The 13962-nt window shown below is 39.4% G+C and overlaps 1 protein-coding gene across 1 annotated transcript; it reads right to left on the reverse strand.

Moving 5' to 3' along the window:
• Window positions 1-10756: 10756 nt before the first annotated feature.
• Window positions 10757-12127, reverse strand: LOC111213456 (cyclin-dependent kinase inhibitor 6-like). Its single transcript, XM_013835021.3, has 3 exons — window positions 11551-12127; window positions 11225-11445; window positions 10757-11037 (listed from the first exon to the last, which is right to left on the reverse strand). The coding sequence occupies exons 1-3, from the start codon at window positions 11830-11832 to the stop codon at window positions 10962-10964; spliced, it is 579 nt and encodes a 192-aa protein (XP_013690475.1). The 5' UTR covers window positions 11833-12127; the 3' UTR covers window positions 10757-10961.
• Window positions 12128-13962: the final 1835 nt, after the last annotated feature.

Here is a 13962-nt window from a genome sequence, read left to right on the forward strand (position 1 = left end):
GAAGATATTTCCTCCATCATTCTTTGATGTAATGGAACATCTTGCTATTCATCTCGCAAGAGAATTGGAACTTGGTGGTCCTGTGCAGTACAGATGGATGTATATTTTTGAGCGTTATATGCATCATCTGAAGAAGATGGTCAAAAATCAAAGCAGGGTGGAAGGATCTATAGTGGCACAGGTGATCAATGAAGAAACTGCAATCTTTGCTGAAAATTATTTTCCACCAGAAGTGCAAACAAAACACCGAAGACCTGCTCGGCATGATGATAGAGGGGAGAGAGCAACATATCATGTTACTGTCCCAAGCATGTTCAAGGAAATAGGACGACTTAGTGGAAAATTCACGAAGCGGAGACTTACGGACACTGAGAACGCTCATTTGCAAACATATTTGCTCACCAACTGTGAAGATGTTCTACAATATGAGAGGTAAAAATATTTATTCATTTATTGTTAGATTAATATTCAATAAATTTATTTCATATTGATAATATTTTTGTATATAGTGTATATATGGCGGAGTTGCGTATGACTCACAGGCATGCAACAGAAGATGAGCTTCGACAACTTAGAGATAACGGATTTGCTGCGTGGCTTCGTAGTTATGTGAGTCATATATCCTATTACCCTATGCAAATGATTAGTTTAAATTTAATATATATAAACTAATTAATTTTGCAATCATATATGTTTTTTTTTATAGGTGAATGATGGTTTGGCCAGAGGTCTTGTGTTCGATGATTGGGTACGCGAATTTGTGCAGGGACCAAACTATGTGGTCAAATCATATCCTAAATTTTGTACGCGAGGATATGCATTCACAAGGAAAGGTCATTCTAAGACAACATATGATGCTGGTGTTTCATCTTCTTCTGGTGACGATGTCTACTACGGCAACATAAAAGAAATATTGGAAATCCAATTTCCTGGAATGGTTGGATTGCGTTGTGTAGTATTCTATTGTGATTGGTATGACACCACCCCAGATAGAGGAGTGAAGATTGATGCGTTTGGTGTTACATCAGTTCATTCGCGGCGGAAACTTCAATATTATGATCCCTTCATTCTTGGTTCGCAAGCTGATCAGGTATGTCAATATATTCATAATTTTTTACCAATATAATTAATTAATGTTATATATTGAACTAATACTTTGTATAATTGATATGTATAGGTGTGCTACATCAGTTACCCTCGGGTGACGTACAGAGACGATCCATGGGTTACTGTAACGCAAATCAACCCAAGAGGACGAGTGGATGGAACTTCTGATGATGATGAACCATTGCAACCAGAGTCTACCAGCAACGCCCAGGCAGTTGAAGATTTGGAAAATGTTCAACTCGTTGAGAATTTGACTGTGTTTGGACATGATGCTGTCGTACATTCAGAGCCGGAAGCCGAGGTTGGGGAGTTTGATGAAGATTCAGAAGATTCTGATTAGTTTTTTTTTTTTTTTTTTTTTTTAATGGTCCGTCGGAAATCCCTCGCAATATACCGACGACATAGCGACGACAACGGGTTTCATTGAAAATTGGAAAGGTCGTCGGTATTTCGTCGGAAAATACCGACGACATGTTTTTCTATAAAGTTTCAATCATAAAAATCTATAAATTTAGATGCCAAAACTATGAAAATAACACATAATAAGTGTTTAGTATAGTATTAGATCGCAACCGTTCAAATATAACAACTCATTAAAATATTTATGTATGCATATCATTGTTTTCATAACATCTCATCTTAACATTATGTACTTATACAATCATATTTATATAAGCTTACACTACAAAAAATATTGTTGTGTAAAATCGTGTTATAAAACATTTTTATTGTTAAATCTTTATGCAAATACTATATATATTATCAAAGGTTTGGATTTTGCATTTAGAAACTTGAAAAGAACACCCTAAACACTAAGTCGTCGGAATTCCGTCGGAAAATACCGACGGAATGTGTCCGTCGGAAAATACTGACGGACACGTTCCGTCGGAATTTCAATTAGCCCGGGAGAACCAAACCGCTTGAAAATTTTCGCGAATCGGCATTTGGTATATTTTAAATATACCGACGGAATACCGACGAACCCGTGTCCGTCGGAATCCGCGGAAATAAAAATCCTTCTCCTTTCTTCTTCGTTATCTCCGCGGCCTCTCTCTCTCTCAAAACTCTCCGGCGATTTCGGCGATTTCGGCGACTCTCCGGCGATTCCGGCCTCTCTTCACCGGCGAATCCTCTCCTCACCCTCCTATCTCTTCCCCAAACCCCAAATCATGTAAGAATCATCCCAAACCTTTTTTTTTTCAATTGTTTAGGGTTTTGGAAGTTGATCTCGGATTTTAGGTTGTTTGATTGAACATTTTAGGATTGAATGGATAGTTTAGGATATATAAGTTAGGATTGTTGTTTTAGTTTTTTTTGGAACATTTTTTGATTTTTAAAAACGTTTTTTGATTTTTTAAAACGTTTTTTTTTATTTTTAAAAACGTTTTTTGATTTTTAAAAACTTTTTTTGATTTTTAAAAACGTTTTTTGATTTTTAAAAACGTTTTTTGATTTTTAAAAACGTTTTTTGATTTTTAAAAACGTTTTTTGATTTTTATAAACGTTTTTTTGAAAAAAATATAAATATTTAACACCATTTTTCTTCATTTATAAATTTTAACAACATTTTTCTATATTTATAAATTTTTTATAATTTTGTATACATATATATATATGTAAATCATGTATAGTAAAAATTTTAAAATTTTAAAATTTTTTATATTTTTTTTTAAGTTTCCACTAATAAATATTTAACAACATTTTTTTTTTAAAATATAAATATTTAACAACATTTTTCTTCATTTATAAATTTTTAACAACATTTTTCTATATTTATAAATTTTTTATAATTTTGTATACATATATATATATATATATATATATATATAAGGTTTAATAGTTTTTTTTAAAACGTTTATAAAACCTTTTGTAAATATATAAATGAAAATATGTTTGATGGGTTAATTTTTTTTTTTAGGGCCGAGGATGAAGCCCGCCCCGCAGCCCGTCTTCGACGTAGTTCGGTGAGCGGTTCCCGTGCATCGGTATCGTCTCATGACTCGGTTCCCGCATATATTCCCGCTCCAGCTCCCTCTGCCCCTCACGCTGCCCCTCACGCTGCTGCTCAACAGGATCCGGGGGTCATGCCGGTTCATCTATTGGTTCAACAACCAGGTCGAGAGCATCTCCCGTTTCTCCAACCCAACCCACGACGAGGCCATAGCACTTGGTTAGTATTTTTTTTTATTTGTACCGTTATATTTTTTGCTTTAATTAACTTGCTAACTTGTATTTTTTTTTAAAGGTTCACCAAGTCGAAAAATGGCATTAGCCGGAGCATCAACCAGATGATGTACTCCATGCTCCGTTTTGGATATCCAAAGTGGAGTGTGATCCCTTCCGACGAACGAGAGTTGTGGTTTCGTCAGTTTGCGGTATAGTAACCCTTCATTTTTTTTAAGTTTTTACATTTTTTTACATATATTTACTTATTAAATTGTGTTTGTTTTGTAGCAAGAGTTCAACTGGCACTCCGATCTTACGGAAACAGTCCGTAAGAAATTCAACGAAAAGGCCATGGACTCTTACACAAAGCAGATAAACGCGTGGAAGACAGTTTGGCAGAAGAACAAGAAGCCACGGTTCATCAACGGGGGGGTGTGGGAGCAGTTGATAGCTCATTGGGAGAGGGAAGACACTGCAGAGACGTCTTCTAGGAACTCCAGGAACCGGAAGAGCGATCGTGGCGGGAAAGGTATGTATGTGCACAACCTCGGCGCTTGCTCCATGTCTACTAAGGAGGATGAACTTGTAAGTTTTTTATTATTATTTATCTTTATATTTTTTAAATAAATATTTTATATATTTTTTGGCTAATAATGGCGGTTTTTTTAGATCGAAGCAAATGACGGTAATCCCGTTGATCGTCTCCAACTCATTAAGGTGGCTCACACTAACAAGACGACGGGTCAAATTCAGGACCCCGTGATCAGAGGTGTAGTTGATTTGGTGGAAGCTGAGATAGTTTCTCAATCTCAGCCTCTCTCTGATGACGGCGACTCCACGGGAGCTTCAACCAACCTGTCTCTATTGCAAATAAATGAGATGGTTGAAAAGGTAATTTTTTTTATTAATATTTTTTTTATAATGTCGATTACTTACTTGTCCATATTTACTTACTTTAAATATTTTTGTAGGCGGTTCCTAAAAGGAAAGGAGGCCGTTTAGTTGGGTTGGCCCGTCGTGCTTCTTCGTATCCGGCATCTTCTTCGCAAGCTCCGTATGCCGATCCCATGATTCTCGAGGAGCTACATGACAAAGATGAACGGATTGGGGCATTGGAGGAGCAGAACACCACTATCCTTTCGGAGAATGCCACTATCCGTTCGGAGAATGCCACTATCCTTGCTGAGTTGGCATCCCAGAAGAAGTTCAACACCGAGATTATGCAGAAGCTAGATCGTTTGATGTCTTCGAGTTCTTCTTAGTTTATTTCGGCTTTATAAAACTTTCGGAATGTTTTTTTTTTCTATTTCGGTTTGTATGAATGTTTTTTTCCTATTTCGGTTTTTATGAATTTAAATTTTATAATATTATTAGTTTTAAATTCCATTTTTTAAATTTATTAATATCAAAAAATATATAAAAATGCAAAATTAATTTGTAAAAAAAAAGGGTATATACCGACGGACAACGGTCGTCGGAATATACCGACGGACATATATCCGTCGGAATTTACCGACAAACTCATTTCCGTCGGAATATACCGACGAACGTGGTTCGTCGGTATTTTCCGACGACCTATGTCCGTCGGTAAATTCCGACGGATACAGTTCGTCGGAATAAACCGAGGAACCACGTTCGTCGGAATTGTAGTTTTCCGATGAACTCTGGTCTCGTGTAGCCGCATCGTAATATCGTCGGAAGTTCGTCAGAATGACGTTTCTTGGTATTCGTCAGAAAGTCGTCGGAATTTCTGACGAAATTCCGACGAATTTTTTTTTTCCGACGAAACGATACCGACGGACGGGTTCGTCGGAAATTCGTCGGAATAGAACGATTCCGACGATTTCGGCCATCAGAATCCCCCTGTTTTCTTGTAGTGAATGTACGTATGTTAACATGAATGATAAGTTATCTTCTCATACTTCTCTTGTCTTTCATGGTATCAAAGCCACCCAAATAAATTCTTTGAGTAGTTGACGAGAGAAGAAGAAGAAAATGAGTGATGGAAAATCTATGGTGAGTACATCAAGTGTAGCAGGCAAAGGAACCTTGTCGCCATATTACTTGGCTCCAGCAGATAATCTGGGGACAGCTATTACTCTGGTGGTCTTGACTGGAGAGAACTATGCCGAGTGGGCATCGGAACTTGAGAATGCGCTACGTGCTAAGCGAAAGATCGGGTTTGTTAACGGGAGTTTGAAGATTCCTGACGAGACAGATAAACCTTTGGAGGCGGAGATGTGGAGAACGGCGAACTCCATGATAGTAGGGTGGATCAGAGCGTCGATCTCTCCAGTTCTGCAATCAACGGTTCCTTTCTCACCTGACGCCAACAAGATGTGTACTGATCTCAAGAGACGCTTCTCAGTGGGAAGTGCCGTGAGGGTGCATCAGCTCAAGGCGGAGCTTGCTTCGTGCAAGCAGGAAGGATCCACTGTTATGGATTATTTTGGGAGATTATCTCAGAAGTGGGAAGAGTTGTTGAATTGTAAACCTATCCCGACGTGTACATGTAAGGCTGCAGAAGTCTATGCTAAAGAATACGAAGAAGAAAAGGTTCATCAATTCCTTATGGGATTGGATGAAACGAGATTTGGTAATGTGTGCACCAACATCATAGGAATGGAGATGTTGCAAGACCTTAACTCTGTGTATCAGAGAGTGGTGCGAGAAGAGAAGAGACTAGGAGCCTCTCGAAGTGAGTCCAAAGAAACACCGTGGGGTTTGCAGCTAAAGTAGTGTCGGGAGAGGGAGAAGATACTGCGACAGGGGGAGCGGTGGTAGTGAGGAGATCCTCTATTGTTTGCAGTAACTGTGGAAGATCCGGACACGAGAAGAAGGAGTGTTGGTAGATCATTGGGTTTCCTGAGTGGTACACTGAAAGAAGCTAGTCCAGTGGAAGAGGTGGCAGAGGAGGAAGAGGACGGGGTAGAACTAACTCCTCACGAGCAAATGCAGTACATGCTCAGCGGTCTTCCGGGAACCAGGGCTCACCCATACCTCAACTCACTGCCGATCAATGGGCATCACTGACCGCGCTTCTTGAGCGTCAAAAGCCTTCTCCAATACCAGATAGGCTGAATGGTACAGTACAAATAGGAGAGGTTATTATAGATACTGGAGCATCGCATCACATGACAGGGGATGTGACACTTCTGAGCGAAGTCCATAGTGTCATTCCCTGTCCAGTGAGCTTTGCTGATGGTAGCAATGTCATGGCTATCAAGTGTGGTAACTTGAGATTATCGTCGAGCCTGACATTGAAGAATGTTCTCTATTTTCCAAATTTGAATTGTACTCTGTTGTCAGTAGCAAAGTTGCTCAGACAGACTGGTTGCTTAGCTGTATTTACAGACACATTGTGTATTTTGTAGGACCGTTTTACGAGGACTCTGATTGGAGCCAGTGAAGTCAAAAATGGTGTTTATGTTTATCGATATGTCACGGTTAAGAGGGGTCACAGAGTTAGAGCTTCTGAAGATCAAGCTGTGTGGCTTCGTCGTCTAGGACATCCTGCTTATGGTGTTTTGAGTTTTTTGCCTTTTCTTTCTGGTGTTAAAGACGTCCCAAACAAGTTTGGTGGATGTGATATTTGTTTTGAATCAAAACAGACTAGAGATGTGTTTCCTGAAAGTCTTAATAAAAGTTTAGCAATTTTTGATTTGATACACGTTGATCTTTGGGGTCCCTATCGCATACCATCTTCATGTGGAGCTGTGTATTTTTTAACAATTGTGGACGATTTCTCCAGAGCTGAGTGGATTCATCTCTTGTTTGAGAAGAGCGAGGTTAAACGAGTTTTGTCAAACTTCATATCTCTTACACACCGACAGTTTGGTAGCACGGTCAAGACAGTCAGAAGTGACAACGGGACAGAATTCATGTGCTTGACAAAGTACTTCGAGGAGAAGGGAATAATACACCAGACATCTTGCGTCAGTACTCCTCAACGGAATGGAAGGGTGGAGAGGAAGCATCGCCATATCCTAAATGTTGCGTGCTCAATTTTGTTCCAAGCCAATCTACCGGTTCGTTTTTGGGGAGAGAGCGTTTTGGCAGCGACACATCTTATAAACAGAACTCCCATGAAGGTACTTGGTGGGAAGACTCCTTATGAAGTTTTGTATAAGAAAGTGCCTTCATACGATGACATAAAGACGTTCGGGTGTCTGTGTTTTGTACATCACGCAAGAAGAGATAAAGACAAATTTGGAGTGAGAAGCAAGAGGTGTGTCTTTGTGGGATATCCCTTTGGAAAAAGGGTGGAAGTTGTATGATATGGAGACAGAGGAGTTCTTGGTGTCGAGGGATGTGGTGTTTAATGAGAGCATTTTTTCTTATGGAGAAAAGAAAGAAGTCGAGAGTAGTGCCCTGCCTCAACTAGAACTTGGAGTTTATGATGAAACATAGCCAGAGATGTCGATAGACAGAGGGATAGGAGGCATCACTACTGGTATTGGCATAGAAAAAGTCGTAGAAACAGAGGAGGAGAGAGTCCTAGAAGCAACACATCCAGTTGTGGCAGAGGAGCTAGGGCGTGGTCATCGTAGACCAACTCCATCAGTTAAACTGCGAGATTATGTCACATACAATGCAAGTGCACGTCCTGATAAACAGAACACCATTGCCGGTCTACAATCACAACCACCCTCGACGGTTCCAGGTAAAACAAAGTGTTTGTATCCCATCACAGATTACATTATTGATGAGAATTTTTCAGAACATCATAAGGCCTTTTCTAGCAGCTGTGAGTGCTGGAGTAATCCCGAAAAACTACAAAGAGGCCTTTGCAGATGAAAGGTGGAAGAAGGCTGTAAAAGGAGAAGTTGGTGCGCTTGAAATCAACAGAACATGAGATGTAGTGGACTTGCCGGCTGGTAAGAAAGCGATCGGTAGTAAATGGGTCTTTACCATCAAATATAATGCAGATGGGACGATAGAGAGATACAAGGCGCGACTTTGTGTGTTGTGGTAACCATCAGATTGAAGGGGAGGATTATGAAGAGACTTGTGCACCAGTGGCAAAGATGGATATAGTGAAATACAATTGGAGGTTGCAGTAGCTAAGAACTGGGAGGTTCACCAGATGGATGTGAGTAATGCTTTTCTCCATGAAGAACTTGAAGAGGAGGAGTATATGAGACTCCCACCAGGATTTCAGTCTGAGAATCCGAACAAGGTGTGCCGTTTGAGAAAGTCTCTGTATGGACTAAAACAGGCGCCGAGATGTTAGTTTGAGAAGTTGACAAAAACGCTGAAGAGTTTTGGTTTTGTGCAATCATATGAGGATGCATCATTGTTCATCTTTGTGAAGGAAGGAAAGAGCATTTGCGTGCTCATCTATGTAGATGATCTGATCGTAGCTGGTAATGATCTTGAGATGATAAAGAAGTTTAAAGAATACGTGAGCAAGTGTTTCCTTATGAAGGATCTTGGGAGAGCTAAATATTTTCTTGGTATAGAGATAGCAAGAGGACCACTGTGAATGTTTCTTTCGCAGAGAAAATACGCTTTGGACATTGTAAACGAGAGCGGGATGCTGGGGTGTAAACCTGTCTCAACCCCGATGGAGGTTAACCATAAATTATTGGTTGATAAGGGTCCGTTGTTTGACGATCCAGTGAGGTTTAAGAGGATAGTTGGACGACTGGTGTACCTCACTATAACTCGTCCTGACTTGAATTATTCAGTTCATGTACTATGCCAAGTCATGCACAAGCCGACGAATGCACATTGAGAAGCTGCGATGAGGGTTCTGCGCTACTTGAAGGGGTGTCCAGGACAGGGTATAATGTTGAGGTATGATAGTGATCTGCACGTCAGAGCTTATTGTGACTCGGATTGGAACGCTTGTCCAAGAACGCGACGGTCACTCTCTGTGTATATGGTGCTGTTGGGGAACTCACCAGTCGCCTGGAGAACGAAGAAGCAAGATATTGTGTCTCATTCTTCAGCTGAGGCCGAATATAAAGCTATGTCAGATGCATTGAAGGAGCTTAAGTGGTTGAAGAGGTTACTGGCAGATTTTGGAGTAAAGCATGAGCAGCCTATAGACTTGTTCTGTGATAGCAAATCAGCTATTTATATTGCCGCGAATCCTGTCTTTCATGAACGCATAAAACATATAGAGTTAGACTGTCATGCTGTGAGGGATGCAGTTAAAGCTAAGCTTATTGCAACAAGACATGTTCGGACAAACGAACAGCTTGCAGACATATTGACGAAGGCGTTGGGGAGTCCTGCGTTATACTACTTGTTGTCCAAGTTCGGAGTGTACAACTTGCACGCTCCAACTTGAAGGGGTGTGTTAAGGTTCTACAAGGATCTATAACGGACATATATGTTACATAAGGATATTTTGTTGTACAAGTTAGAGATTACGATAAGTACTAAGGATGTCTGAGTATATGTACAAGTTAGAGATTACGATAAGTACTAAAGATATCTGAGTATATCTCAGAGATGTCGAGATGTATATAACAATGTACTTATGTTAACGTGAATAAGTTATCTCCTCATACTTCTCTTGTCTTTCAGTATAATTCACTTGTTTATTTGAAAATCAGAAAATATGAGTAATACGATGATGATTTGGGTACGCCATAAAGGAGACATGTGGACGTAGAAAAGGGCTGGGCAGTTGCCTTTGCATGACCACGTTTTGTGATGCATCAATCTGGACCGATTCACCTAGATTAAAGATTCGCTTTGAAAAAAAAACTTGATTAATTTGTTCTGTTGAGGTTGGAACTCGAGCTTCTAAAATGGTGATAAATACAGTAAATAAAAGCAATAATGGTGTAAAGCTAATAAAGGGATGGGAACAGAGGCACGTGCAGCCACGCGCCTGTGTCTGCTCTGTGTGTAAACAAATGGTAAAAATATGCCTCAGACTCAGAGGAACATAATCCCAACTGAATCATGCAATGATGAGATTTACCTTTCCTACCCCCTCCCGATTTGTTTACCCTTTTCTGTTTTCTCATTTTCAAACTAACAAAATTAAATCCGCTTAGTATTTTTTCCAAATCCGCTTAGTTATTACTCATGGATCACGGTAAAAGTAAACTTCATTTTGAAAAATATATACTCCACTTTGGCTATATTTTGGTCTTATCTAATGAAAGCCAACATGATTATATGTAGCCCTACAAGGAACGCTTCCAAAAAAAAAGGAATATTCCAAAATATATAAAAGAATATTAACGAGAAATATATCGTTTTTTTCATAGAAGTACAGACCACAACTGTAGTTATGTCATGGGTGCATTCCCTCTTTTCTCTTATTTTCTTATTTAAACTTTTACTATTCGGTTCCAGATATTTTAATAATTGGTACTATGATACCTGATACCATGAAACATTTATATAAATGTAAGAGTAAGGACAAGAGACAAATAAACAATTGTAATAAGCATCCAATGTTTTAAAATCCAAACAAGAACAACCTTTCCATATTCATGCAATTGAAAAAAGCCTGATAAACCCACAAAATCAAAACCCATAGTGATTACTTACTTAGTCAAGATCGGAAATCTCGATATAAACCTTGTGTTTTTTTCATTTGTACAACTAACAAAGGCTAAAATGATTAATTAGAAGAAAATAAAGAGAGAGAGAGAGGGCTGTACAAATGGAATGTAACTAGAAGAAAAAAAACTACCATCTTCTTCCACATGCTATTTTCATTATTTTAATGGCTTAACTCGATCCCACTTGTAGCGACCTTGGAGCGGTTTGTCATTAACGATATCGAAGTTGTACCTGCGTGTCAAAAAGTGTTCGTTAATAGAATTCCCATTCTCTCTTTGGTGTAATGATGCTAAAGTACGCGTCGGATCATCTCTTATCGTGCGCAGACATTCTTCCCCAAACCCAAAGCAACCACACACACACACACACACACGTGAGAAGAAAATTAAAGGAAGCAGAGATCGGAGATGAGACTCACTTATCCATGAAACGCTTCTGATCTTTATTCTCTAGCTCCGATAAGAACTCCTCAATCTCCGCCGGCGTCGGACTCTTGCTCACTTCCGGTGAACTTTTCCGATCATCCGCCGATGATGCTTCCATCTCTGTTGTTTCTCCCAAAGCTTCACTCGCTGGATTCGCCTCGTTTCTGTGAGAGATGCGCCCAGAAACAGAGAGATCATCGGAGATTTGATGAGTCTGAACACACAGAACGGAAAAGAAAATCAATGAAGATTCACAGATTTGAGTCATTGAATGATTGTTTCAAACAGAGACGAGCTTCGGATTTTCGAAAAATCTCACCTCCAGATCTGCAGAAACAGTCGGACTCTTCCTCGGGATTTCGTTCGATTCACTGCTGAAACAGATGATCGAGCTCTTGTCATCGTCTTCTCCGGCGGAGGTAACAGAGCATCCGCCTCGAGAGGAATCATCCGATGAAGCCACGGAAGGAGAAGGAACCGCGAGGAAGACGACGCCATGAGAGTCATCATCGAGCTTCTTCTTCTTGAGTTGCGAGTCGCTTGCGCTCGGAGCTTCAAGCGCTCGCGCATCACGCTTGCAGTTAGGATCTCTCTCGCTCATCGCTCTCTCTCTCTCTCTCTCTCTTGTTTTTTTTGCTCTCTGCTTCTTTCTATTTCTGGTACTGTCTTCTCTTATTAAAAAAGCAGAGGAGATTTTGGTGGGGGGGGGAGGGGAGAAGGAGAGAGATGAACGAAGTGCGAGCCGTTGATTATTTCAACGGATGAGATTCGATTCCTTAGCGAGCGGACGGAGTTTATCGTTATAGTCCCGTTTGCGAGTGTGTCGGAGACCTGTAACGGCACCGTTACGGAGTTTCGCTTTACTTACACAAACGCTGGTGGCTTTCGAAACGCGCTTCTCTTTTAGGGAATGCCCTTTTTGTCTTCCTTTCAAAGCACTTAAAAACGCAATCATTTAATTAGTTACCACGTAGTGGAAACGTAACAATAATTATTTTTGTTAAGATTTGAGAGAAGATTCGTGAAAATGTGTTGTATATTTCTTATTGCTTATACCACTATATATAGTGGTTCATACAAGGTGGAGTCAAAGGGAGAATTGATTACAAAGATATTCTACATAATGACATGGTCAAACTCATAAACACATAAGGTTGAATGGGTCTTCCATGTGGCTGGATGTAAACCCCTAATGGATTCTAGTCTTGAACTTGTATGGTCTAGGTTATGGACCATCCACTTCATGATTCATAACACTCCCCTTTGGATGCCATAACCATATAGAGTTTGTAACATGCTAATGTTGCCTCATTAAAACCTCTCCCGGAAAACCCAAAACCCAATGTGGTAAAAAGGGAAACCAGAGAAAGGAAAAAGAGTACAACACACATTACTCCCCCTGATTTGGACATCACTGAAGGTCCTTGAGTCTACGCGTGCCAATCTTGTTGCGTGAACTTCCTGAATGTGCAAGAGGGCAATGATTTGGTGAAAAGATCGGCTGAGTTTTCACTAGACCGGATCTGAAGGACGTTGACCTCTCCAGCTTTCTGCAACTCATGGGTAAAGAAGAACTTGGGTAGAATATGTTTGGTTCGGTCACCTTTGATATACCCGTCTTTGAGTTGAGCAATGCAAGTTGCATTATCTTCATATATGATGGTCGGACCTGTTGGGTCGCATATGGACGCATAATGTGGTCCTATACCTTTTGTTCAAAGATGAACTTTGATCTTATAGCTTATCTTTATGATAGTTTATTCATTCATACCAAAGCTTGGTTGGTTCATGCTGAGAATTCGACCAACCATAAGTATTACCAAAATTTGGCTAATTTGTAGTGATGGTCTATAACCTTTTCTAAGGTTTAATGAATAACCATTTAACCTATCTTAGGCTGGTTAGTATAAAACACAAGGAATTTAAAATTCCTCTATGGACTGATTTGAATTGTTCTTATAGAACTCTTCACTTGCTTACATGTAGTAATTTAATTCAGTCCATGAACAACTTTAGGAAAATGCTGTTCAAGAGAACTTCTTTTCTCATCTTTTGATTCTGAGCTCAATACTGTTTGGTAAACATTTTGGTACCAATAATATTATCATCATCATCCAGTGAGTCATATATATCATACTACATCTTTTGAATTTCTTCCAGACATCATATGTAGTAAAATATGTAGTAGTATCCACCACATTGGATAATATAGACATTTCCCGGTCTGTCTCATGATTTATCTTTTTTTCAGGATTTATATATTCACTGGGCATCATATGGCGTTTACATATTCATGGCCAATACAATACGCCTTTTATATATCACTTTAAACCCCACGTTTCTTTCATTATTCATTATGAGTACTCTTGTGTGGGTTTATGATCCTCGATACATATCTTTGTATTCATGTGCTACATACTTGCGCATTTTCTATGAATGTATGTGTCGACATACTTATATATATATATATATATATATATATATATAGTTTCTTTTAGTTCCAGACATGGTATAAATCAATTTGAGATTTCATTATCTAGGACCTTAATAACCTTATAACTTGGCGTCCCAAGCTATATGGTATGGTACCTAGTTGTTCAGCTGGCCAGCCTTATATCTCAATGTCTGGAATGATTTCCTTTAATAAAACTCGGATTTTATCTCATGCACCTTTCTTTCTTTCCGAGGTTCCTTAGAATTTATGGAACTTTATTTGGAACATTTATTTGGT

The sequence above is a fragment of the Brassica napus genome, chromosome C3, assembly GCF_020379485.1.
Source record: "Brassica napus cultivar Da-Ae chromosome C3, Da-Ae, whole genome shotgun sequence".
NCBI classification, from domain to species: Eukaryota; Viridiplantae; Streptophyta; class Magnoliopsida; order Brassicales; family Brassicaceae; genus Brassica; species Brassica napus.